We start from the raw sequence: 27,797 nt of genomic DNA on the forward strand, positions 1-27,797 counted from the left end.
CTCCGGTTTCTAACTGTATGGGAAAACATCAGGCCTGTCCCCTAGGCCCCTTGACTTCAGGCTGGAGGTGGGACAGCTGAGTTCCAGGGCTTGGCTGTGGCCTTTTGGCAAATCCTAAATGGCACAGATGACTTCAAAGCCAGCTAGAGGATGAGGTGGCGGACAATAACAAGACTTCTCTGTAACAGACCTCACCAAGCTCCAATGACTCAGAAGGACCTGGGAGGCCTCATCCTCAGTCAAAGGCTTGGAGTTTTGCTTCAGCCCCTCCCACCTTGGCGGCCCTGGAAGTTTATCAACTACTCTGAGGCCATTTTATTTATAAAATGGGTTGGTCACACCTGGTAAAGATTCAATAAGAAGGTGCCTGCCAATTCAGTAACAAAGGCAACACCTTTTCAAGAGGGAAACCCAGCCTCTACAAGCAACAGGTGGCTTGGCGTCATGAAGGGCTAGAGACCTATTTTCCTTGCCAACTAGGGAAGGTTGGTGAGCACTTTGGATTGGAATCATGCCCCAGGGTCCTGAGTCCTTATTTCAACTGTAGGAGGCCCAGGCTTAGGGCAGGACCCCTATGTCTTATCACCCAGTGATGGGCTGAACAAAATGGGGCTCTAAGATGATGGTAGAGCTCCTCAGTTTGTTCCCTGTTCCTTCTATGTTCCTGCAGCCCCAGTTGGCAGGAGACAGTCGGGAGCTTCAAGACTAAGAAGTGCCCTACCCTTTCCTAGGAAGGGAGCGCTCAGCTCCTCAGGGCAGAACCCCCATGCCCGGCCTTCCCCCAACCTAAGGCTCTCTACTTTCCACTGCCAGCCCCAAAGGCAACCAGCTGTCTCCATAGGGCCAGGATGCCATGGGGAGCTGTGAGGGACCTAACATCAGCCCAAGCTGAGGGGATGACAAAGGGGGGGGACGGGAGGGCAGGAGGGATGCTTGCCTCTGTCCCTGTTAGTAGGATCCCTTTCTCTTTCCCCTGAAGCTGACTGGATATTTATGCTGAGAACAGGAACAGTGTGCATTGAGACCCTTGGGAGCAAGATCAAACGGGAGAGCTTGAGTTTGAACATTCAGTTTTCCTAATGTTTGTATACATCCCCAAACACAGTGCTGCCCCAGGGGAACTCTAGGCTACCAAGGCTCCCTGTCCCCTGGTAACCTTTTTCAGGCCTCCTCTTGTCTGTATCTGGTTTTCTCTTAGATTTCAAGCCACAGCTGGTGTTTCAAAGACTTGTGCTGAGCCCTGACTCCCCCAGGATGCCTTCCCTGCCCTCCACCCTTCAGCAGTCTTCAGTACCCACGGGCCCTACAGACAGCTGGCTGGTCCTGGTATGCCTCACCCCTCTGTAGCAATATATGTACCCAGATGCCCTGCTAGACTAGAAACCCCCACCCCAGAAGCTTACAGACTCTATCTGTCCATCAATGCCACGCATAAGCAAGTTGGAAGTTCTGGCTGGCTACATTGTCTGTCCTGGAGTCCTGGGCTCTGCCTGCCCATAGTCCTCCCTCTGTGGTCTCCAGGTAGCCAGAGTACCCCCATTTCTGTGCTTGCAGCAGGGTTCCACCCCTCACCTCTGATAGGTCCTCACTGTAGATAGCCCTTCCACTGGACAGAGCTGAGGCTGAGGATTTCTCCCAGCTCTGGCCCTTTGGGGTGCCAGGGGAGCTGAAACAGGTTTCATGTTGTGTTTTCCTGTCCCTCTGCGAGAGGCTGGGTGCTCTTGGCCTCCTAGCCTCCTAGCAGGGGCTGCAGTGGCTATGTCCGAGCAGACAACCTGGATCTTGCCCATTGTGAGGGCCACAGCCCTTGGTGGCAGCTGAGAAAGCCCAGGGTTGGACCTGTGTGGGCTGGGTGGCAAGGGTGGGTGGCAGCAGATGGGACAGTCAGTCGCTGAGTACAGCCCCTGGGAGCTCATTGGTGAGCGTGTGCCAACGCTCAATCCTCTTGTCCTTGTTCTTCAGACAGTCAAACCAGTGCTTCAGGCGCTCACCCTTGGCATTGATGCCCAGAACCACCCCACCTGCGGGAGAGACAGAGGAGCAGCTAAGAATTCAGTGACCCCAGTGTCTAGGCCTTCCCTCCTGCCCATTTGTGTGTGGACAGCCCCTAGCTTCCAGCCACACCCTAACCACTTGACCCAGTGTTTGATGTCATGTTTTTCCTCTACTAGGGGCCCGTGTGGGTCAGGGTTCCATGGCACATAGTAGGGAGTAAAAAGGAGAGAAAGGGCTATAGTGCCCCACTATGTACCAAAGTCATGCCCACCAGAAACGTGGTCACATGGGCTCTGAGTGTTGACCCCCTCAGGTGCTGACCATCATCATTCTGTGTCACCACAGACTGCCATGAGGTCTTCCCAGGCTTCCTCCCCTCCCCAGGCCTGTCTTCTGTCACGTTGAGTATAGTTTGGAGAGTGTCTGAGATCCCACTCACTAGGGGTAAGTGGTTCTTGGACAGGCACAAAGCTAAGTGGCCTTCCCCTCATATTCCTTACCGATGAAATCATTGGATTTTCCAATATCATAGTCCCAGACAGTGACCTCCAGGGTCTTTTTGGCTAGGTCTCCATGCTTGATCTCGTAACAGAACTCCTGCTGGCCAGAAGAGGGTATTAGAGCCAAGGCCACCTGGCTGAAAGGTCTGTGATGTGCTGAAGTATGGAAGTGGTCAGTGTGGGGTCACTCTAACCAAGCTGCCCACTTCTGCCTGAAGGGAGGCTAAGCAGGCCCCTCCTCCACCCACGTACCCTTCTGTCCCTCAAGCTGCAAGCAGGTGCTGCAGAGACCCTGGCTGCAATTGTCTAGTAAAGTCTTTGTCATTATCTGGGACTGGCCTGCTTCCTAAGCTCCTGTTGTCACCTTTGCCTGCAAATCTGTGTCTGTGAATCAGGGCCCAGGTGCTCTGCTCTTCTTTCCAATGTACTCAGTAGCAGATGTCCTGGTCTATGTCCCGCCCTCTGCTCTAATGACCTGGTCACCCACTGTCCTGTTCCTCCAGTGGCCCTAGCAGGTGTGTCTTCACTTTAGGCATTGTGCTGTGACCTTCTCATCTACAAAGTTCATGCTTGAGATCTGTGGGATTGAGTTACAAACAAATTGCAAAATGGTCCTATAGCATTTTAGTAAGCTCATGGTATGGGGTTCACTGCATTCAGAGCCGTCTTGACACACCTGCTGGGGTAACTTGAGTCCTCATAGCCTATCCAGAGTGTCTCCCCATTCTGTTCACATCTCTCTTTCCAACTCTGTTATCTAGAAGGTCACTCAGGAGCTGCCCAACATTCTCTCTTTCCATCAACATTAACCTTCTGGAAGGTTCCTTAGTCCCATTGCCAAGCAGTCTGGTAGAGCCTTACCCACCGTGGCTGAGGGCTCCTCTGGCAGCTGCTCCCCACTCTCTCCTACTACGTTCCAGTTCCCACAGTTACCCTTTTGAAGACCAGGTCCCTCCAGATACCCACCCAGCCCAGGGTAACCCCACAGCTTTCATAAAGCCCAGAGGTCCCTGGCCATACCTCATTGAATTCAGGGTTTAGTGTTTTCTTCTTGACTGCGGTCTTATGCTTGGATTTCTTGTCTACATCTGGTTTCAGATATCTGGAATGATAACTGGGGACAATCAGAGGCTGGGAGAGCTATGAGCGGCAAGATGGTGCTAGTAGAATGCTATGGGCTCTAGCCTGGAGATGCTTCCCTGGTCACCTTTGTCCTATTCCCGCAGACCCCAGCCTGCCCACCCACGGGTAACACTGAGGCGCATGCAGGGTTACCCAAGCACACATGTGTCCCCAGAAGAGGATGTGTCTTTTCTCTGGAAACATGATCTTTACAAAGCCAGTTTTGTTAACCAGAGTTTGTCCCTTTTTCAGGAATTGCTGTTGGTTTTTTTTTTTTTTTTGAGGGGTGGGGCACTGGGATTATTGCAGTGCTGGATACAGAACCTAAGATCTCCTGCATGCAAGGCAAATGCTTTACAAGCTGATTTTAGCCCCAGTCCCAAGAGCTAAGAGCTCCCCCCCCCCACAATCTATTAAGAATTCGCACACCATACAATCCATTTTTCTCAAGTGTAAAATTCAGTTTTTCAGTCTCTCCCCTGAACTGGGCAAGCGTCACCCCTTCATTAGAGCCTTGAGGAAGGCTCTCTTTTTGCAGTTATCGGGGTTGATTCCTCCTGAAGCATAACAAAGCTAGTGTCTTTCCCTCCTTGAACTTTAATCCCCTAGGCCCTGAGAGGTGGAGTGATTTGCCCAAAGGTCACACAGCTGCCAAGAATGGTGCTTGGGCTGATGGTTCAAAGGCTTGGGCTCAGGCCTTTAATCCCAGCACTCAGGAGGCAGAGGCAGGCAGATCTCGGTACACACTGAGAGCTACGCAGTCGTATCAAAGATGACATCCCCCATGTCTATGCTGTGTGGGTAAACCTTAGGCAAACCATTCGTTGCCGGAGAGAAGCTCAACCAAGCAGAGTCCGTATGATGCTTGGTGTGAGATCTGGAAAAGGCGATGCTACTGGGATAGACAACAGGCCACTGGATGCCTAGAGCTAAGTGAATTCTGGGTAAGAGCAAAACAGCTGACTTTTCATCTTCTCTGGCTTTAGACCCTTAGATTCAACCAAGTGAGGGCTGGATTTGGTGGTGCATGCCTGAAATTCCAGTTCTTGGAAGGCCGAGGCAGGAAGATCACAAGTTTATGGCTTGCCTGGGGTATGTAGTGAGATCCTGCCTCAGCCCCTACCCCTGTAGAGGAGGAGGAAACTTCACTTGTACGGAACCCCTGCAGATTCCTCCATCTTTTCTCAGATAGCACATTGACAAAGTTCTAGTGGCAGGGAGGAGCCCCAAGTCTCAAAAGGCTCCAGCCAATTTGCTTATGCAAGTCAGCACCGAGGGAGACCCTGGGTTCTGGCTCACCCTTCACATGATCTGGAATTGGCATTCACCCACAAGGTTGGCACTGGACATGACTTCAAATGCCCCTGCCATGTTGGTTCCACATCTCATTTCTGTCTGAAGGGAAGCACAGCGTGACAGGTGGAGATGACACACCCAGTGACCCTGCAATGCCGCTGCTCTGTGCCTCTGTGTCTCCCCTCAGGGATGCTCTGCATGGCCTTTCCGTGTCTGTGGATGATGGCCTATCTACAGACGCTATAGTTTCCCTAGTTCTTACATAAAATGGGCGGGCATCTGCACAGAACCCTCCACGGCCTGCTATAGACTTCCAAGTCGCCCCTAGATCCTGTTTGATACCTCAGCCATTGCAAACGCTGCACACATGACTGTTTCTCTGTAGCTTAGGGACTAATGGCAAGGAAAAGTCTGCACATGCTCAAAAGAAAGCTTTTTTCCTCTTAGATTTTTAAAGTTTTATTTCACATGCATGTGCGAGCTCCTGCATATGTCTATGTGCACCCTGAATACGCCTGATCCCCTCTGAGACCAGAAGGTAGCACAGGAGCCCCTGGGGACTGAAGTTACAGGTAGTGGTGAGTCGAGCTGAATTCTTCCCAAGGCTCTTCTCAGGAGAGTATCCCTGTAAACGCAGATGACGTTTACGCTATTGGGAAGCATCCCAAGCACTAAGGGTGGGCTCTATGGCACTTGCCCCCTTCTTCTCCAAAAGGCCAACCCCTTCTACCTGCCTTCTGGATCTCTGAGAACAGCCTAACACAGTCCAGGTCTACTTTTTGTGGGGCGCAGGCCACTGGTACAACCCCTAAGCCTTTGTCTCTTTGTAGCTTTACTGTCAGTGGTAGGGAGGGGAGACACAGGGGCTGAGCATACAGGAAGACTTGGCAAAGGTCTCTTGCCAGCTCCCCTAGCCTCCTGGCTCAGGGCACCGCACCTCCTCCTCCGAGAACCTTGTCTCGCTGGCCCCCACTTTGATCTCCAGCAGCAGACGCCCGTGTGTGGCGGTTCACACCATCAGTTGCAGAGATCACATTTGAGGTAGAGGAAGGAGGATCTGAAGATCATGTAACTTGAATTTGGCTACACAGTAAATCCAAGGGTCACCTGGAATACCTGTGACCATGTTCCCTATGTCCAAAAGGAGTTAACTCTTCTCTCTCCCAGTGGGTGACCCTTCTGCAGGTTTCAGTTCCCCCCTTTATGAAATGAGATGGCTGTACTTAACCCCAGAATCACAAAGGGAACCCAGAAGAACCCTGCTGGACAAAGCCCATTACTCTGAGGAAACCCCCTTAGTGTCTGCCATGCTGGGCTCTAGCTCCAGCCATATTGGACTCTGGTTCTCTCAGGTGAGCAGGGGAGTCAAGCACAGGCCTGGCCGCACACTCACGTTTTCACGTAGGGGTCCGAGTAGCCGTTAGCATCCATGGCCGCCAGGTGTGCGCAGCGAACGATGCCCACCAGCAGGCCCTGCTTCTGTGAGCTGTACTTGAGAGAGATGAGGATGCGGCCACGCTCCTCCAGGGACTTGTCCTCTGCCTTGTCCACCTGCAGGAGAGGGTGGTCACTCTGCTGTTCTTGTCTCCTTCCGCCTTCTGGGCTAAGCAGACAGAGAGGCTGTCCCTAGTCTCCTCCCCTAGTGTCCACTGGCGGATGTGAGCAGACAGGCTTGGATATAAAAGATGCATGAAACCCAGAGGGCTGGGGGTGCAGCTCAGTGGTATGGCGCTTGCCAAGTGAGCTCCCTGGGCCCATCTCTAGCTTGGAAAGGAAGGAGGGAAGAAGGGAGATCGGGAGGGAGTAAGGGAAGGTTGACAGGCAACTTCTATATCCTTAAGTTTGATTTTTCTGGAATAGAGCCTGCTCACCCCCCCACCCCACCCTTTAACCCCCAATTTCCATTTCTCCTGCAGCTACTGTAGCATACTGTAGGAGAAGTGAGTGGCAGTGACAGAGATGGCCTGCTCTGTAGAGCCAGGCACATTTGTCACCTGGGTAGGAAGTCATCCAGCCTGCTGTGCCCCTCTTCACACCCAAAGGAGCCTTCTCTGTGGACTTTGGCTCTGAGGTGGTGACCGGATCTTTGCTCAGTTCTACTCACTTCCAGAAAGTTTGCCCAGGGTGGGGGTGGGTCCCTAAATGACAGAAACCTTCTCCCTTAATCGTACTCCAGTAAAGTCATGCAGACATGCTCAGTTGGAAGCTCACGTCCCTGAGGGTCCCTCCTCAGGGTTCCCTCTTCCACAGCCTCAGCCTTTGCCTGCAGCTGCGCTCTGTTTGGGATTGACCTGAGTCCACATGTGGCCATGTCCAAACCTTCCTGGAGATGAGAGTCCTGCGAGGTGAGGGAGGGAGGTCTGTGACCCATAGGACTTTCTCCAAGCTTCATGCCCAGAGCAGACATGGATCCAAGCATTCACCCCAAATTCAAACTCAGCCTTGGCATCCTTCTAAACTGAGGCATTCACGGCCAACAGTGCAGCTGTGGGAGTCCAGGCTTTGCACGTTGCATATATGAGCAGAGATTTTCGAAGGCAGATGGCACTACCATACTTTGGGCTGTTTCACATGACAGCCATTGAGCCAAGTATTTACTTAGAACAAGAAATATAAAAGGAATATAAAACCTAAAACACAAAAATATGTCCTTACAACCAGAGTGGTTATCCCAAATGCCACTCCTGTGGCCCCTGTGTATCCACAAACTGGCCACTGAGCAAAGAGTAAATTCGAGGGAGGTTCAGCAATGGCCAAAGATGCCACGGAATACTCAACACATTCTCATGCATGCTCAATCACATACATGTACATGCATGTGCATACATGCTCCATAGCATTCGTACACCCGCGTGCACAGAGTTTTGTTTATATCTGAGGTCAGAACTCGGATATGGGAGCGGGTAGTGCCCTCCTGAGAGGTGTAGGCCATTTGGAAAATTTGGGTCACCTCTGTCAAGTGACATTGAAGGATCTACCCATCATGCATGTACCTGAGTGGAGAGAATGTGACATGAGAATACAGTCTGAGAAAGCCATGCATGAAGGCACTGTCTCGGCTGCTGGGTGGATTCTAAGGGCTGGACTTGGGTCCAGCTTTTGGAGCAGCAATATCCCAGGCCTAGCACACAGAGGTTAAATGCTGGGCTTCCTCTCCTTGGCTCAGGCTTTGGGAAGACAGCCATGCCCTGGACACTGGGAGAGAAAAGGACTTAGCTTGACTGACAGCCTTGAGCACTGGGGCTCCCTGGACCCTCTGCCCTATGAACTAGGGGAAGGAGAGATAAGTCGAGAAGGCAAACAGGAGACTGATTGGAAAGGAACAGGCACCAAGGCTCTGGGAGAGATCAGCTGCTGAAGACAACTGGGGGCCAAATTTGTCCTGACATGCTGAACAATTACAATGTCTAGGAGAGAATTATGTGCTGTCTCCTCTGGGCATCTCATGGCTTTCTTGGCCTAACGCGCTCCAATTGAGTCGTCCTTAGTGAAGGCTCCCCGGACCAGGAACTGCCCTGGCCACAAATCTTTGTCTCCATCCAGCCCGTTCTATCTGGTTCTTGGCTCCAGCCCTTGCCTCTCTCTGCTTCTGGCCATTCTGAGCCCAGCAGGCAGGGAGCTTCTAAAATAACATCCCCAGGGCTGTACTCTTAGTTGCTGAGGAAGCTGAGACAGGAGGATCTAGAATTCACTGCCAGCCAAGTGGTGGAGGTAGCCACATACTTTTATCTCAGAAGCAGGCAGATCACTGAGTTCAAGGCCAGCCTGGTGTACAGATCGAGTTCCACCACAGCCAGGTCTACACAGAGAAACCCTGACTTAAATATAAAAAGCAAGCAAACAAACAAAAAACAAAAGGAAAAAGAGCTTACTGCCAATCTGAGCTATAGAGGAAGTTCAAGGCCAGTCTGGGGAATTTAGCAAGATTCTGTTTAGGGGTGGGTAGGCAGGATGGCTCAGTAGTCAAGTACCTACTGTGTAAGTATGGATCCCTAGCACCATTGGAAAGCTGGGCTTTGTGGCTCAAATCTGTAATCCTAGCACTGGGGGAAGTGGACACAGGAGAGTCCCAGACCACTGGCCAGTAAGAGTAGTTAGTGAATTCTTGGTTCAGTGGGAAACCTTGTCAAAAAAATGAGGTGGAGAGCAATTAAAGAAGGTCCTGGGGCTGGAGAGATGGCTCAGTGGTTTAGAGCACTGACTGTTCTTCCAGAGGTCCTGAGTTCAATTCCCAGCAACCACATGGTGACTCACAACCATCTGTAATGGGATCTGATGCCCTCTTCTGGTGTGTCTGAAGTCAGCTACAGTGTATTTATAATAAATAAACAAATAAATAAATAAATAAATAATCTTTTGTTAAAAAAAAAAGAAGATACTTCATATTGATGTGATGACAGGTCTACATATTCACACATGTACCCAGTGCATGCACACTCATATAGACTACACACAAACACATGTATACACATGTGCACAGTCATACACACAACATTACACACAGGTCTACACATTCACACATCTGCTCACTGCACACACAGACTATATACACACAGGCACACATGCACACACACATGTACACACTCATATACACTACATTACACACAGGTCTACACATTCATACATCTACCCACTGCACACACACTCACAGACTACACACATGCACACACATGTATATACTCATACACGCTATTACATACATGCACACACTCACATATATTACACACATACACATGTACAAACTCATACACATGCTACATACAAGTCTATATTTGTACATCTGCCCACTGTACACATAATCACAGACTACACACATGTACACACATGTACATACTCATACATACTACATTACATACAGGCCTATACATTCACATACCTACCCACTGCACACACACTCACATAGACCACACACACACACACACACACACACGTGCGCGCACACACACACATACACTCATACACACTGCATTACATACCCGTGAACATTTAAAAAGTATTTGTAGAAGTAAAATTTTAAAAGGGCTGGGATGTGGCTCAGGGGAAGTGTGCTTCTTATTCACTCAGGTCTTGGATTTAGTCCTCAGCACCACAAGAATTGCTACCTTGTTACTTGTGGAAGGTGCAATGATCCCCTGCCACTTCTGTGATGTCCCCTCCTAGACTTGCCCCCTCCACTGTACTCTCTACTTCATGAATTAGCCCTACTCCTGTGCCATCCACAGGCAGCAGGTTCCTTCCATCGCCCTGTAACTGTGCCTGGAATGTAGTACTGACACACAGTAGTGGCTCAATAAACTCCCCCACTCACCGGCAGCTGCTTCTCCAGGCAGATGCTGAATGTCTTGGTGTGGTTGGGTTTCAGCTTCTTCAGGGGCACTCGAGTCTCTCCGATGAACTCGTTGTGGCGGAATTTGTCCTCGTCACACACGGAGATCCTGGGGGCGATTGGCTTCCACAGTCAGTGGGAATTCACAAGTGGTAGGGTGTCCCCGGGTGGGGTGTAGGCACAGGGGCCCTCACCCACCTCAGGGTCTTTCGGATCATGTCCTCATCCGTGATCCCGTAATAAGTGAGGGTCTCGTTCCAGGAGGGGTTCAGAGTGTTCCGTAGGGTTTTTGTTCTGAGCTTATTTGCCTGGAAAAAAACAGAGTGATCTTATTCTGGTCCTGAGTGAGTGTGGCCTCAGAGCTGGCAGGCCTGGTCCCTCCATTCCTATCTGACACAGTGGAGGGGACCTGAGGCAGGTGAAACCTGCATTGTTAATTAGCTGACTTAAAACCAGCAAGCCTTCTGGAGGTGTGCGAAAGGCCCCTGTGGTCCCAGGGGTCATTTAGCAGCAAGAGAGGAGCCAGGAGAGACAGGACTAGCTCAGCTGGGAGCTCAGCTGGGGAAGTGTGCAGCCTCTACTTGGAAAGGAGAGGGGATGATCGTCCCCAGAATGGACACAGTCCTGCTGGCATCTTGACTTCTGGTCCAATCAGCACAACCTGCCTGGCTGACAATCAGCAGACCAGGGAGGTGACGGGCATGTTTAAATAGCCAAGCGGTGGGAATTTGTCGAGGAAACCACAGAAAGCTAATGTGAGGAGCATCCCCACCCCCGGACTCTGGCAACAGCAGCAGGATTGAGAAATGGCTATGGGGTGGTCCTGTAGGACAGAGCTGATGGCTATGTAGTCCTGTAGGGAATGGGAGGTTGCTATGAGATTCATTCCAATTGGGAAGTTGGAATGTCCAATGGCATTAGCCCGAACCTAAGACTGCAGCTCTGCAGCCCCAGCCTCTTTCCCAGTTTTTTTTTTTTTGATTGATTTACTATATATGAGTACACTGTAGCTATCAGACACACCAGAAGAGGACATCAGATGTGGTTGTTGGGATTTGAACTCAGGACCTCTGGAAGAGCAGTCAGTGCTCTTAACCACTGAGCCATCTCCCCAGTCCTTCTTCCCCACTGTTAACAAGAGAGTTCCATATCAAGACTGGCAGTATCCCCAAAGCCAGTGGCACAACAGGACCACTTTCCTGGATCACCTTCGTTCCCCTCCTTTTTACTCAAGGTCTTCATTCTGCCTGTAACCCATGTTTTCCTAGTGAAAGCCTTATGGGTGAAATATTGCCTCTGTGCTGGGTCACCCAGCAGGGGAGCAGGAAAGGGGTTCTGTGGTCAAACAAACAGGCCAAAGCTTCCCACTCAGTCCCCATTATGAAGCCACAGTGCGGCCCATCAAAACACTGACGGCTCGGACAGGTCCTACAGGCAGGAGCTACACACCCCTGCATCCTGGGCTGGCCTGAGCTTCACTGTGTATGTAGGCCAGTCTGACCTTTAACTCACAGGGATCTATCTATTGCCTCTGCCTCCCGAGTGCTACGATTAAAGGCATGCGCTGTCACATCTAACCAAGAAGTCATTTCTTTTCTTTTTTTTTGGTGTAATATGAACCTCAGGCTAAAATGGTTTCTTATACGAGGTAAGCTGGACATTCTCTGGAGCTCACTCGGCAGACAGGTAATGGATTCGTGAGGCTCCAGGGAGGCCAGGAGGGCCAAGCCAGTGCTGTGCCTGGGGCAGAAACCCTCACCTTGCTGGCTCCAGGCAGCAAGTGTAGTTTGACGTAGGGATCAGCCAGTCCATTGTGATCCATCGGCTTCAGGCCCTGAGCAGAGACCAGAGAGGGTGTGAGTTGAGAGAGAGTTAACAAGAGGCCTGCTGAGTGGAGCTTCCTCTCCGACATTTCGAATCTCCCTGAAGATAGGTCCAAGCTGTGCTGGGGTAGGCATCCCTCCCCACACTCTGCACTCCCGGGTCCTTTTGCTTCCTACTTCTTGACAAACTGAACCCAGAGACACCTTGCTCTAAACTTGGGGAGGCCTGTCTCTCTCCCCACTTTCCAGACACTACTACTTGTTGGGTCTTCCCTCTCTGACCCCAAGTCTCCATGATTGGCTGTATACTCATCCCTACATTCCTGTGGAGGCTGGGAAAGTCCTGGAGGTCACCTGTGACTGCCATTTCCCCCTGCGTTTGCTGGTTGGTGTCCCTAGAAGTCACAGGCTACCTGCCATGGAGTGTCCTTCCACAAGATGGCACCCTTCGCTAACTTTGACTTCAGTTTCTTTTGCCAGCCCAGGAATGGACAGCTAACGGCAGGAGACTCACAAGGGCCTTAGCTAACCTGGGAATTATGTCTATTCCCCCGGGTGCTGAAGACCTACGGGGTGGGAGATAGGGAGGCAGCAAAGGGGTACATGGTCTACATTCCAGATGCACATATCTGGAATGGCTCCATTCCTGGCCATGTGCCTGTGGTAGTTTGAATATGCTTGGCCCAGCGAGTGGCATTATGTGGAGATGTGTGGCCTTGTTGGAGAAAGTGTGTCACTGGGGTGTGAGCTTTAAGACCCTTGTCCTAGCTGCTTGGAAGCCACAGTCTTCTAGCTGCCTTCCGAACGAAAGGACGAACTTCACAGTTCCTCCAGCCCCACATCTGCCTGGAGGCTGCCATGTTCCTACCTTGATGATACTAGACTGAACCTCTGACCTAGACTGAAGCTCTGACTGTGTAAGCCAGCCCCAGTTAAATGTCCTTTCTAAGAGTTGCTTTGGTCATGGCTCCTGTTCACAACAGTAAAACTAAGACAGTGCTCCAGATCTTTCTTCCAGGCCCAGTTCTATGGACTTGGAGGAGCTTTCAGGTGGGGCACTCACCCGCTCACCCATCATTTCTCTTCTGTGTGGCCCCAGGCCCATGAACTTCCTAATTAGTGGAGCAAACACTTAGCAGTCTCAGCTTTATCACAGGTAAAGTGTTAATCATTCCCACAATCTGAGTGGAACAGAGCAAGGAGGAATACAGTTGCAGGGAGAATGGGTGGGACTTCCCTTCCCTTTTCTCCCCCTCAGAAAATAACAGAAAAAAAAGTAGCTAGGCTCAGAGCTACTGGGGCTTGACCTGGAGGCAGTGTATGTGCCTTGGTAATGACAGCCTTTTACACCCCCTGTGACTCCTCACCCCCAGGCAGTAAAGGGCAGCTGCCCTGGGGCATCTGGGGACCCAGCACGAGGAGGAGACAACTGACTGTTTCTGTTTTGTTTCTACTTCCTGTTTATCATGTTTACAATGTTTTCACTGGTTTCTCTTTGCCCTTGTAGATCTTTGAGGCAGGAGATTGACCAGAGATAGGGCAAGTCCAACTCCTGAGGCCCAGGGCATCCATAAAGGTGGGCAGGGACAGGGGCAGCTGTCATGCTAGAATGGCAACAAGGCACGCTCTGCCTGTTGGCTCCCTAGTCTATGATGTAGTCCCTGATGGTACTTTTACACCTGTCTACCTAGCAGGCCCCTGGGCACCCTAGAGCAACACACTGGGGTAGAAGCAAGGGTTGATGGGCTCAGCTAGAGTCACAGCTCAGGTAGCCTCCCTGTCCCTGAGTCTGGGGTCTGCCCTGCAGGACACCCCCAGGCGCTGACTGAATCCAGGAGAGGGGCAGGAGGCTGTGTTCAGCCACAGGTAGGAAAGGGGTTGTCTCAGGCAGAGCCCATCAGCTTATCATGTTACCACGGGATAGAAGCAGGTGCCACTGTCTCAGGGATGGGTAGGGGAGGTGCTGTATGGGGCCATACTGGTCTACTGAGAATGGACTCCACCCAAGCCAAGTTCTTGTTGTCCCTGCATTGCCCAGAGGCTACTGTTTGCTAGGTATTAGGGACTGGAACCTTTTGGATAGTCAAAGCTGGGGCTCTTAGTGCTCAGCCTAGAGAGACACCATATGGTGAGATGGCCTGGTACACAGGAACAGTAACTGCATGACTTTGTCCCTATAAGGTCCCTGGAGACAGGGGGGAGGGGCAAGGGGAGATAGGCAGCTGTTCTGAGGGCAAGAGTTTCAGTTTGTCAGGCTGGAAGGCTCTGGGATGGATGGCGGTGATGTTAACATAGTGATTGGAGTGGGCCCAACATCCACTGCTAAGTTTCATGTGTGTGATATTTTATCACAGTTAAGAAGTAACGCTGGGGAAGAAAGGGGGTGCTGGAGAGATGGCTCAGTGGTTAAGAGCACTGACTGTTCTTCCAGAGGTCCTGAGTTCAAATCTCAGCAACCACATGGTGGCTCACAACCATCTGTAATGAGATCTGATGCCCCCTTCTGGTGTGTCTGAAGACAGCTACAGTGTACTCACATAAATAAATAAATAAATCTGGAAATAAAAAAGAAGTAACACTGGTCTCCCAGCGCTGTGGCTCTGTTGGGGTTTTCCTGGGCACTGCTTGGGAAGGTGGGCCCTAAGTTTACCTGTGGGTGGACATGTTCCCTGGTGGTACCCTGCAAGACAGTGTTAGACAAAGTGCCAGGTGCCAAGTGTATTGTTCCTACCTGGCTACACGGGGTGTGGGGTGAGTCCTGTTACAGATAACAAACTGAGATACATCCTTACCTGGGGGTGACTAAGTGACCTGGTAAGTTCTAGGTCAATCTGATGCAAGGTGGGGTCATTTGAGAGGAGAAAATGTCCCCTCTAGATTGGCTTATGATGCATTTTCTTGCTGTTTGCTGTGGGAAGACCTGGCTCACTATGGGCAGTGCCACCCCCTGGGCTGATGGTCCTGGGTATGTCTAAGAAGAAAGCAAGCCATGAGGAACAAGCCAGTAAGCAGCACTCCTTACTGGCCTCTACCTCAGCTCTTGCCTGCGGGTACTTGTGCCGACTTCCCTGAATGATGTTACAGGCTGGAAGATAAAACAAGCCCTTTCCTTCCCAAGTACTGTTTGGTCAGTGTTTTATTTTAGCAAAAGAAAATTAAACTAAGACACCAAGTCGGAGCACAGCCTGGGAAGTCCATATACCATAGATTCCCATGAGGCTCTGAGTGGGAGCCCTGCTTCAGCGAACACTGTGGTTCCCCTCTGGGGCCTCAGCATTTCCCAGGCTTTGTCTTTGTTTATAGTAGACACTTACAGAGAACAGGGCCGCCATGGTTCACGGGCCTTTGGTTCTCACCTCTGTGTACACCAGCGCCCATGTAGATCTGTGCACATAGACACACACACACACACACACACACACACACACACACACACACACACACACACACACACCTGGAACAGGGAGGGAAGAGGCAGCAGGAACCCTAGGCACTGAGAAGTGGCGGGGGAAGCTGGGCTCTACCAGAGTGATCAGACAGCTGGTCCCTAAGCGAGGAGTGGACAAGCTCTGCTAAGCCAGGAGGAAGGGTAGGATGGGCTCTTCTCAGTTCTGCAGCCTGCCTTTCCCTTGCCAGGCTGGGGTCCCCAGGTGCTCCGCTCTGTTCCCTGGGCTATTGCAGCCTCAAAAGGTATCTTAGGAGTGAGCAGGAATGCAGCATGGAGTGGTTGGGCCTTCAAGTACCCAACCTGGGCCCTGAGCCCAATGTTGATGGTTCTCATAATTGCCCATGGCAGTTCACACGAGTGACTCAGGCTGGGTAGAGATATGGCATGGGGTGTCCCTCTAGGCATAGAGTCAAGGGCAGCCTTGGCGAGGCAGGTCAGAGAGAAGGGCAAAAAGATACTACAGGTTAGGGGTGCTGGGTGAGGTCTAGGCCAGGCAGCGCTTGGAAGCTATTCCATGTGTGCTGTGCTGGCCTAGGCCCTTTCACAGCCCCACAAGGGTCTCTAATGGCCACTTGGGCCCTTACCTTTCTGGAAAACATCAGCTTTGGCACCTTTCTCCCAGAGGGAGCAGTGTGAAGGGAACAGTACGGTTGAGACCACGGAACAGACACAGGTTCAAAGCAGAGCCATGGAAGAGCCCAGGAAATAGGGTCTGACAGGCTACTCTGGGTCTACAGATGTCCATGACTCCACAGTGAGGCTCAGAGGGCCTCTGGGGCTCAGACCAATGGCAACCCTGCCTAGAGCCTAGCTTTTCTAGTGGCATCTGTGGCTTCCAGCATAGGAACTTCCTAGGAGCTCTAGGGAGTCTAGGGGGCTGGAACTTTGGAGCGGGGAGACCCAGGGACAGTGGAATTCAACCTCCTTCGCTCCCCCATTGCAAGACAGCTCCCATCTTCCCCCTTCCTCTGAGACCCCTCCCAGGCCCTAAAAGCCGCCTGGCTTTCTGTGACCCCATCCTAAACCATCCGAATCTAAATGCTTTACTGGGCAATGCCAATCTGGGAAGTGGACAGCTGCACGCCATATAGCAGGGACCCCAGGGAAACCTGGACGGAAAACATGGGCAGGACCCTGTCTGCTTCCTGAACCCCGAGCTGCGGCTGGTGCAGGGCCTACCTTGGCTTTGCTGATGGTGCAGTGCAGTGCGTTGTTCTCCTGGTCATAGAGCAGACTGAAGTCCAGTGTACCCAGGGCGGCTGTGGGAGAAGGAGGGTGGGTCACACGCTGACCGTGTGGGAGACGTGATACTCCCCTGTGTGTACTCAACAGCCACAGTATTGTTACTTTACATGTGTTTATTTGTACATGCCTATGCACATACATGTGCCAGGACATGCATCATGGAGCCAGAGGACAATTTGCAGGAGTCAGCTTTCTCCGTCACATGGGGGCTATGAGATGTTAGTTTGGGTCTTCATACTTGGCTGCTGAATCATCTCACTGTCCCAACAGCCACACTGTTTTCTTCCTTCTTCCCCCCCCACTCCCCTCTTTCCTGGAACTTGCTTTGCAGACCAGGCTGGCCTCAAACTCACAGAGATCAACCTGCTTTCGCCTCCTGAGTACTGGCGTTAAAGGTGTGTGCCACCCACCCCTGCTTCCCGGAGCATGACAGATTAACAGATTTATTTGACGGAATCTGCTTTTAATTACAGCACTTGAGAGGCAGAGTAAGGTGGATCCCTGTGAGTTTGAGGCCAACTTGGTCTACAAACTGAGTTCCAGGTTAGCCGGAGTTACAAAGTAAGATCCTGTCTCAAAAATAAATACATAAATAAATGAATAAATAAAATTTATTTGGAAGAAACTTAGGGCAAATATGTCTATCACAATCCTCAGAATATATAAACATGGGGGGGGGTCTGGAGAGATGGCTCAGTGGTTAGGGGCACTGACTACTCTTTCAGAGGTCCCAGATTCTATTCTGAGCACCCACGTGGTGGCTCACAATTATCCAAAACTCCGGTTCTGGGGATCTGACAGTCTCTTCTGGCTTCTATGGGCACCAGGCACCACATGCGGACAAAACACCCATACACATAAAGTAAGTAAGTAAATAATTTAAAAAGAGAATACATGGCCTGGATCTGCAGGTGAGCTGGTTTCCTGCACCCCATGGTGCACAGTGACAGACTCTACTCCCGTGGACACTAGCTGTCCCCAGTGTCTGTCTTCAGTCTGCTGCACAAACTAAAATGTAAAACCGTTTTTGCTTCTAAATGGCTGGAATTAGCTAGAGCAAGCGAAATATGGTTACAACAAGGCTAGGTGAAGCCCCATGGGGGTGGCACTGAAGCCATTTTAAATTATGCAGATGACATTCACATGGAGATTAAGCAAGTGGACAGATCCACAGTGCTGAGGCCCGATGGCGGTTGACGTAGGGTGGAGGCACAAGTTCAAAGTCACCATCAGTAGCCCAATCTACAGGTCTCAGAAATAAAGCAAAGATGTTGACAGGAGTGTGGTTTAGGAGCAGCTCGATGGCCTAGCTCGTGCTGGGCATTTGGTTACACCACAGCACTGCAAAATAAAACAAACACCTCAAGTTCTACTAAATACAGAGTGAAAAATCTACGTGTGTTAACAGCATAGCCCTTCTTCCCAGGTAACAGGTGAAGGGTTAAGGGTGTAAGAAGAACCACAGGGCAAACATGCTCACCACAGGCCTTGGGTGTGCCATTCACTACCTTTTGGACTGGGGATCTAGCTTAATGGTTGAAGCCCCAGGTTCAATTCCTAGAAATAAAAGTTACCAGTAAAGAATGTTACTGTCTCCAGCTCAGTGGCTACTTCTGTGACAGTTGAGCAACTACAATGTGGCAGCCTCCTTATCCCTCCCACTGAAACACTCAACCCTGGGAGGGACAGTTCCTGTCACTACCAGATGAGGAGGTTCTCAGATTCTGGGTGGATCACCTAAATCCCCTACGAGGTAACCTGATCATAACCAGGTAGGTGGCCCAGAAAGCGGTTCTCAAACCTTCCTTTGCACTGTCTGTCCTGTCCCATGGTGGTGCTATTGTATACCAGACAGCTTGGGTACCCTTGCCTCAGTTCCCCCACACAAGCAATGACACAGTGATATGACAAGGCAGAGGACAGGCTCTGAGAGGCTGCAGGACCAGCCTGAGTGACTGACTGTTGATTGAGCCCCCAGGTGACAAGTGACACCGCAGCTCCCTAGTCTCCTGGGCCCTCAGAGATCAAAGCGGGCAGTGACAAGCCAGCTGGGTCCTCATGCCTCCAAGTCTTCAAAGGCATCAATAAGTCCCAAGGGCCAGGCAGAGGACACAGCAATAATTGGGTTCAGCTGCCACCTTAGGAACAGTCTCTTGCTACAGCTGTGGCCTGCTATGTCCTAGGAAGAGAGGCAGGGTGTGAGCAAGGGAGACCTCTGAAGTTCCCAGACAGCAAGATACACATTCTTCAGTATCTTAAAATCCCTGATTTGCTCCCAACTGCTGGTCAGGTCCCACATTTGTCTGGCAAGGCAAGAGCCATGACAGCTTCAAGAGGGTCTCTAGGCCTCAGTGTGAATTAGGGGAGGCATCTTGGAGGATTCGATGTCCCTTGTTGGGACAAGAGGGACCAACAGGTAGTAGTTGGCCAATGGTACGAGGGACTCAGAGGGGACATCATAACCACAGGCATCTGTGATGGAGCTGATGGCTGAAGGGGTACTGGGAGGGGTACTGTCCTCATCAGGGTTCTGCTCTAGACTCCAAGTTGTGTCTGCATTTACTAACGAAGGCAGGGCCACATCATAACAGCCTTCTGTGTCTGGAGGGAGTGGGTACATCAATAGCTGTGCTCTTTGTTCTGAGAGACATGTGGAAATGTGTCAAGTTCCCCCATCCCAACAGGGTGGTGTCTTTGCCTCCTTCTGCAGGGCAATTGTTGAGTGTGTGGAATGACATCTGCTGTTGCACTCCACAGGTTCAAATCCCAGCTCAGCACATTCTTGTTGCATGACTTCACCTCAGTTTCCCCACCTGCAACCCAGTGATAACTATATCTACCTCCAAGCACATGGGGCTCCTCCAGGAGCTATAGGAACAGTAGACACACTTTGATGATGGTTCTAGAGCGCTAAGTTTGCCCTTCTAAGGGCTTCCTAGAGAGGACTGCCTTAAGCTTGATCACCCTCTCCCTGTCTTTGGAAACACGATATACCATCAGAATCATAGCTATGACTACAGTGATTCTGCTGTGGGTCACAGTCACCACCAGACAGAAGAGGTGTGAGGTGACTGCTCTATTGGGGGGTTCCTCCGGAAGCACAAACAGCTCTTTCTCCCACAAACCAGGTAATACTTGTTAGAACCGGGTTCAGACTAAGTCAACAAGCCTGCAGTGAGCTGCAAGTATCATCCCCTAGTGAGAAATGCATGCATTAGTGATGACCACACTGGGTTCTTTGCTGCAGTATCCTTTCCCCCTTCCGAAAGGTGTGCAGGTGAGGATGCTATGGATGAGAAGGCTACAGACGAGGATACTGCAGGTAAGGACACTGTGAAGTTGCTGTAGGGGAAGATGCTGTGGGGGAGGGTGCTGTGGGAGAAGATACTGAAGGTATTGCAGGAGAGGCTGCTGTGGGTGAGACTACTACAGACGAGGATGCTGTGGAAGAGGGTGCCGAGGATGAGGACGCTGCAGGTAAAGATGCTGTGGGTGGGATACTGTAGAGGAAGATGCTATGGGAGAGGATACTGAGGGTGAGGATACTGAGGGAGAGGATACTGAGGGAGAGGATACTGAGGGAGAGGATACTGAGGGTGAGGATACTGAGGGAGAGGATACTGAGGGAGAGGATACTGAGGGTGAGGATACTGAGGGTGAGGATACTGAGGGTGAGGATACTGAGGGTGAGGATACTGAGGGAGAGGATACTGAGGGAGAGGATACTGAGGGAGAGGATACTGAGGGTGAGGATACTGAGGGAGAGGATACTGAGGGTGAGGATACTGAGGGAGAGGATACTGAGGGTGAGGATACTAAGGAAGAGGATACTGAGGGTGAGGATACTGAGGGTGAGGATACTGAGGGTGAGGATACTGAGGGAGAGGATACTGAGGGAGAGGATACTGAGGGAGAGGATACTGAGGGAGAGGATACTGAGGGAGAGGATACTGAGGGAGAGGATACTGAGGGTGAGGATACTGAGGGAGAGGATACTGAGGGAGAGGATACTGAGGGAGAGGATACTGAGGGAGAGGATACTGAGGGTGAGGATACTGAGGGAGAGGATACTGAGGGTGAGGATACTGGGGGTGAGGATACTGAGGGAGAGGATACTGAGGGAGAGGATACTGAGGGAGAGGATACTGAGGGAGAGGATACTGAGGGTGAGGATACTGAGGGTGAGGATACTGAGGGTGAGGATACTGAGGGAGAGGATACTGAGGGAGAGGATACTGAGGGTGAGGATACTGAGGGTGAGGATACTGAGGGTGAGGATACTGAGGGTGAGGATACTGAGGGAGAGGATACTGAGGGAGAGGATACTGAGGGAGAGGATACTGAGGGAGAGGATACTGAGGGAGAGGATACTGAGGGTGAGGATACTGAGGGAGAGGATACTGAGGGAGAGGATACTGAGGGTGAGGATACTGAGGGTGAGGATACTGAGGGTGAGGATACTGAGGGAGAGGATACTGAGGGAGAGGATACTGAGGGAGAGGATACTGAGGGAGAGGATACTGAGGGTGAGGATACTGAGGGAGAGGATACTGAGGGTGAGGATACTGAGGGAGAGGATACTGAGGGTGAGGATACTAAGGAAGAGGATACTGAGGGTGAGGATACTGAGGGTGAGGATACTGAGGGTGAGGATACTGAGGGAGAGGATACTGAGGGAGAGGATACTGAGGGAGAGGATACTGAGGGAGAGGATACTGAGGGAGAGGATACTGAGGGTGAGGATACTGAGGGAGAGGATACTGAGGGAGAGGATACTGAGGGAGAGGATACTGAGGGAGAGGATACTGAGGGAGAGGATACTGAGGGTGAGGATACTGAGGGTGAGGATACTGAGGGTGAGGATACTGAGGGAGAGGATACTGAGGGTGAGGATACTGAGGGAGAGGATACTGAGGGTGAGGATACTGAGGGTGAGGATACTGAGGGAGAGGATACTGAGGGTGAGGATACTGAGGGTGAGGATACTGAGGGAGAGGATACTGAGGGTGAGGATACTGAGGGTGAGGAGAGGATACTGAGGGAGAAGATACTGAGGGAGAGGATACTGAGGGTGAGGATACTGAGGGAGAGGATACTGAGGGTGAGGATACTGAGGGAGAGGATACTGAGGGTGAGGATACTGAGGGAGAGGATACTGAGGGTGAGGATACTGAGGGAGAGGATACTGAGGGTGAGGATACTGAGGGTGAGGATACTGAGGGAGAGGATACTGAGGGTGAGGATACTGAGGGTGAGGAGAGGATACTGAGGGAGAAGATACTGAGGGAGAGGATACTGAGGGTGAGGATACTGAGGGTGCTGCAGGCAAGGATACTGAGCATGAGAATACTGCAAAGCACCATCACCTTAATATCAGCAGCCCAGCTGGGCTTCTGCAACATCATTCTGCAGAGGTGATGGCTTTGCATTATAATCAGTTTGCATGATGTCCAGCTCAGGCTACCTGCACCCTGAAGACCTCACCCTATGAGGGCAGGATGCTGCCTCAGGTACCCAGGGGACCAGCAAGCAGCAGACGGTTAGTGCTCATGGTGGAGTCATTCAAATGGCTTTGCGGTTCAGCCAACTTCCCAGAGGAGGGATTTGGTTCCATGTGCAACAGCACACACCCCACGATGTCTACTTGTGTCCCAACTCCAGAGGACGAGACAGGGAACATGGAGGGCTGTCTCTTGAAACACTAACATCTGTTGCCACCCCCGGGGAAAGAACAGTGTGCCCAGTGTGTGGCCAGAAAGGACTGATGAATGTCTAGTACCACCAAAGTCCTAGAAGAAATTCTGTCTTGTCCCTAGAAGCTTGGTCACCATTTGGAGAGACCACATGTGTGGAGGAGCTGTCTTAAGGGATGGGTGATCCAAAGTTTGCCCTTTTCCATTTGTAGAAATGAGGCTCAGAGTGGGGAGGTAGCTGAGTGAGGGTGGCTCTGCAGAGCGGGAGTTTGTCTTAAAGCCTAGTGGCTTCCTGAAGGGTTTTCTTCCCCAATTTGTGTGTAACTCAAGTCCTGAAAATGCAGCTAGGAAGAAAGAAAGAAACAAAGAAAGGAAGAAGAGGAGGAGGAAGAGGAAGAAGAGGAAGAAGAGGAGGAGAAGGGGCTGGGGACATGGCTCAGCAGTAGAGCCCTTACCTTATATGACCAGGCCCCTGGGTTTGAGCCTCAGCACTGGTGCAGGGTGGGAATGGGGACTCACCACTAACCTGAAGGGCCTGAGCAGAGCGGCGGTGGCAGTGGTGGTGACAATAGCAGGGCCCAAAGGACAAGAGAGTATGCCTCTCTGTAAGCCCCAGGATCTCGAGGGCCTTGCCCTTAGAGCCACTCAGATCATGGGCCCTGACGAAAGTTTACGTCTTTGGAAAAATAATGAAGGTTGGTCACTAATGGGCCTCTGAGAGTTGTCACCGACTTGCTGATAATTATAGCGCTTTAATGGGGCTAATTCAGAGAGAATGAAGCACAAGCCCCTGTCGCTTCCTCCAAGGCTGAGCATTCCCCAACAGGGCCAGTGCAGACAGGCAGCTGGCGGTGACCTTGGTCTGCACTTGAACTTGCTTGACCTGTCCACCTGGGAATCAGAAATCTGTCCCTTTTGTTTTGTATTTGGAAGAAAAATGTCAGCCTCTTAAATAGTTTCGCTGGGGCTGATGAGCTGGTTCAGGGGTAAAGGTACTTGCTTTGCATTCCTGGTGAGCTGAGTCCAATCCCTGGGATGCACGGCAAAGTGGAGGGACAGAACCGACTCCTCAGAGTTGCCTTCTGACCTCCGCAAGTGTGCTGTGGCACACGTGCACCCCTTCACACATACACAATAAAAAATACAATAAAAATATTTTTCAAATAGGCAAGAATGTATAGAAAATCATCAAGCCTGACTTGAAAGCACTTCATAAGTGGGGAAACTGAGGCATGGACTAGGTAGGCACTGTGGGGTTGGATGCAGAGGAGTGAATGATACATCTCTACTTCGTGGAGTCTAGAGACGGAGCTGAGACTTAAGCTCTCTTTTCCACTGCTTTAAGTCGTTCAAAAGCCCATCGAGTCGAGCCATCCTTGGTTTGTCATTTACAAACCTTTCTGTTTGATCGCCTTGACCTCATCAGCCCCTCCCCTTTGTCTCAGACACTTGGTTCTACCGTACCCCCTCTGGCCTGTGCTTCTGACATTTCCATTTCTTTGCTGCCCCCCAAATCTCCCTCCACTCTGCTAACCTTCTTTCTCCTTCCCCCAGCTGAGGCCTCTGCGGAGGCCTGTCTCCCTCCCTCTCATGTTGGTCTTTATGCTGGGTTTCCGTGAGTATCCTAAAACCAGAGACTGTGATCCAGCCCATGCCTGGACCTCTGTGACCCCATATGGTGCCCTGATACACAGTTGTCATTATACTGTTGAAGTGATAGAATATGACGGAGACCCAAAGGTGTTATGGCTGAAGGAAGAGGCACGGACATCAGTAACGAGGATCTGCCAGGCCCAGGAGGGCCTTCTAGGAAGACCCGACAACGGTTCCCACTTCACCCTTGCTCCAGACCTCCGTGGGCTCCTGTCCTGACCTAGCTGAGTGAATCATTTGGGAACATGGACACGTGGTGCAATTCTAGCCAATGAGACAAAAGGACAAGTCTCCTGGGAACTTCTAAGAGAGATTTTCTGGATCCTAGACATGAGAATAGAAAATATTTCATTCTAAATCCAATCTAAGACCTTAGATATATGTGATGCCTGGACCCACAGCAGCCACCTTGGATCACGAGGGTCCCACTTAGCTGATGGAGTCTGAGACCAAAACTGTGACTCTGTTTTATATCTGGTGTTCCTCATCCATATGCCCTTGGGAATAGAGAACCTGCCCTGGTTTTCAGCCCAAGAGGGAAAGAGCTGGCTGAGAGGAAGGACTGACAGAAGCCTCATCGCCAGGGATGCTGGAGGGCTGCTCCAGTTTACCATGGTGTCTGCAGCAGGACCTTTGCTGATCTGCCGGTGTGAGCTACTTTGAACTGATTTCATGGTACTTGTAGTCCAAAGCCTCTCAGTCATTGCAGCTTTGGGGTCCGAGTTCCCTCTGCACATGGGGGGGGGCAGGTAGCTTGTGATACCTGGGTGCTGGGGCCTAGCGTGATGCTGTGTCTTTTTCACTGACCTCCTAAGCTCAGCAGGGAATGAGGTGTGTGTGTGTGTGTGTGTGTGTGTGTGTGTGTGTGTGTGTGTGTGTGTGTATGTGTGTGTGTTCGTGTGCCCATACTTGCATACTTTGAGGTGACCAGCAAGGGAGGGGCTTTAAAGAGGAGAACCAGGCTAAGCAAACAGGCTGTTTTCGCGCCTCTGCCTGGACAACAGAGCAGCCGCCCTCATTTCTTTTCATCCGAACAGATAATCCAATAATTGGAGCAGCAAATAGCATAACCCTGGCTAAAGCCATAATGAACCATCTGGCTTGAATCACTTAGGCTTATTCTAAGAGGTCTGGTTGTCAGAGCTCACGGGGTGCACAGCCTTGGGTACAGAGTGGTCCTGCTCGGGCTCTCCTCACCTGTGAGAGCCACAGCCCTTGTGCTCTCTGCCCTAATAAGATGCTCAGCTTCATCCCCACTTCCTCAGCTCTGCAAGCTCCAGACCTCTTCTCCACACTTGGTCAGTGTATCACAGCCACCTGGGTGTGGCCAGCCCCCAGTTTCAGTTGAGAACGTTGTATCTAGGCCCTACTCATGTGAGCCTGTCTCCAGCTAGGACACCTGTGGCCTGAGCCCAGGGACTCAGCACGGTTCCCTTTGCTCCACTCCCAGCTGCTGACAGAGTTCTGAAAAAACGCCAGAGTCGACAGACCGGAGGTGGGGCTTCCGGCCTGCTTTATTCCTTCTGATGGGTTTCAGGATAGCCAAAATGACTAGGTTTCTTCCCTCTTGGCCTTATGTCATCCCCTGAGCTGCTATGGCACCTGAGGGTGGCCCGTGCCTCAGGCACAATCTTTGTCCACCTGCTCAGACAGAATGCTGCAAATGGGAATGGCTTCCTATCCTTTCTTCCCAGGATGGCTCTGGACCCCACTAAGGGGGCTAACTGTGGTCCTACTTAGGGCCTCCTAGAGGGCCGCCAGCCTGGATCCTTGCTGAGAGTGCCAGGAACTGGGCAAAGAGTAAATCCAGGGCGCAGCTTTGCAGACTTTAATAAATGCAGCCCCTCTAGTTTCCCTCAGCCTGCAGGAGAGCAGAGGGCGGGGCCTGCGCCTCAGCCTTTATGCTTGTGGGTAGGGCCTCCATGTGCCCTGAGTTAGAGGGTCCAGGCCTAGAAAACACACAAAAGGCAGTGTTCCCTGCCCAGACTTGATCCACCTCTGTCGATGGGCTCCCTGAAGTGAAACGTGGAGTCTGTTCCCAGGGTGACACTGTGAACTCCCAGCCTCAGCATCCAAGGCACATGTTATGCTGGGGAACAGTCAGCCCCTAGCCCAGAGGCCCTGGGGAACGCCCAGACAAGGCATAACTACAAATGTTGTACGGAGGAGGGGCTGCTTTTGCCTTGGGGAAGCTGGTATGCTATCCCCCAATCCCACGGTCCCATGGCACCCATGACTAGGTTTTGAGGCTGGCTCTGTTTTTTTCTAAGTGAACCAGGATGACAGCTGGGCTGGGGCCCTTCCATGTAGTCACCCCCAACCCCAGCCCCTAGCAAATTCATGGGACGGGTGATGTGACTTCTTTCCTCCTTTGCTTTCTGGATGGTCCCTGGTGGGCCGGATCAGGCACCCTTAGGGACCACACAAGACACCAGAAGAGGTCCTGGCCTGGCTCAGGAGACCCTGTTGTCTGTTGTCTCCCTGGGGCTGAGTCCGTGAGGAGGGGGTGGCTAGGGACATTCTTGATTAGGGAAGCCGGCGTAACAGGTGGGCGAAGGTCCACGGCCAGGGCCAGCGGGGTCCGCGGATGCGGGAAGAGGAACCGCCAAGGTTTTTCCAAAGGACAAGCAGCCCCATGGTCCTGGTCCTCGGCCCCGCGCACCAGCAGAGCCGCGGCGCGGTATGGGCTGCGGGGCCCGCCCCAGTTACCGCAGGGTCCCCAGCTCTCCAGGTGGCCACCTCGGGACTGCCCGCACAGGGCTCTGGGGCCGGGAGGGACCGCGCGGCCCGCAGCAACTGGTGTCTCTCCGGGGCGCAGCTCCGCCCTTCCCGGGAACAAAAGCCGCCACCCGCGCTGGAGCTCCCGGCGCGCGGGCCGAGAAGGGGTGCGGGGCGCGCCCCGGGGAGCGGAGGCCTGGAGACGGGGCGCCCCCAGAGGACGCCCCCAAACTTCCCAGCTCTTGTGTGCAGGTGTACTGGGCGGCGGCGGCGCTTGCCCTGCAGGGACCCGGGTGCTGGGAGGGGGCGCGCGGCCGGCGACTGGGAAACTTACTGCAGTCGTCTGACTCGTAGCCGTCGGCGTCCGGTTCGTCCTCGGGGGGCTTGGCCGGCGGCCTCACGGGGCTGGGTCCGGGGCTGGGGCCTGGGCTGGCACCGTAGGCTCCGAAGAGCTGGTCCACATCTTCGTCGTCGTCGCGGGCGCCGTCGGAGGGGCTGCGGGGGCCGGCGGTGGCTGCGGGCGAGCGCGCGGGGGCGTCCGGGGGCGCGGAGGCGCGGGGCGCGGCGGTGGGGGGGAGGCCCCGCGGGAAGCGGGGGAAGTAATCGGAGATCTGCTTGATAGGCCGGATGGGCCCGGGACACACGTCGATGGCCATATGCTCTTGGATGCTGATGGTCGCCTTCTCCCCGCGCCTCCGGAGGGTCATGCAGGCAGCGCCGCCGCTCGCGGCCCGGCCCGGCCCGGTATGACCCCGGCCCGGGGGTAAGTCAGCGGGTCCCGCGGGGCGCTGCGGGGGCTGCGGGCATCGCCGGTGTGGCCCCCGGACGGCCCTGACGCGGCTGCTGCCTGCTCGGCGGCGGCCGGTGCAAGTGAGTGCGGGGCCGGCAGCAGGGGGCGGGCCCAGCCCGCGTCACCCGGCAGCAACCAAGCGGTGAGTGTGCGGGCTGCGCGCGCGGGCGGGCGGGCGGGCTGGCGGG

The 27,797-nt window shown here is 52.5% G+C and overlaps 1 protein-coding gene and 1 long non-coding RNA gene across 2 annotated transcripts in view; one reads left to right on the forward strand and one right to left on the reverse strand.

Annotated features, from left to right (window-relative positions):
• Positions 1-1,478: 1,478 nt before the first annotated feature.
• Positions 1,479-27,681, reverse strand: Doc2b (double C2 domain beta). The gene is given in 9 exon segments (NM_031142.1): positions 1,479-2,021; positions 2,496-2,592; positions 3,516-3,597; positions 6,307-6,464; positions 10,222-10,348; positions 10,438-10,547; positions 11,999-12,073; positions 16,690-16,769; positions 27,154-27,681. Coding segments are annotated over 9 exon segments (1,239 nt in total). The 5' UTR covers positions 27,527-27,681; the 3' UTR covers positions 1,479-1,884.
• Positions 27,464-27,797, forward strand: part of LOC102549294 (uncharacterized) — an 80,495-nt gene continuing 80,161 nt past the window's right edge. The window contains exon 1 of the long non-coding RNA XR_015631805.1: positions 27,464-27,751. This is a non-coding gene — a long non-coding RNA (uncharacterized LOC102549294). The remainder of the gene's footprint in view (positions 27,752-27,797) is intronic.

Source organism: Rattus norvegicus, chromosome 10, assembly GCF_021556685.1.
Source record: "Rattus norvegicus strain SHRSP/BbbUtx chromosome 10, alternate assembly SHRSP_T2T, whole genome shotgun sequence".
Classification (NCBI taxonomy): domain Eukaryota; kingdom Metazoa; phylum Chordata; class Mammalia; order Rodentia; family Muridae; genus Rattus; species Rattus norvegicus.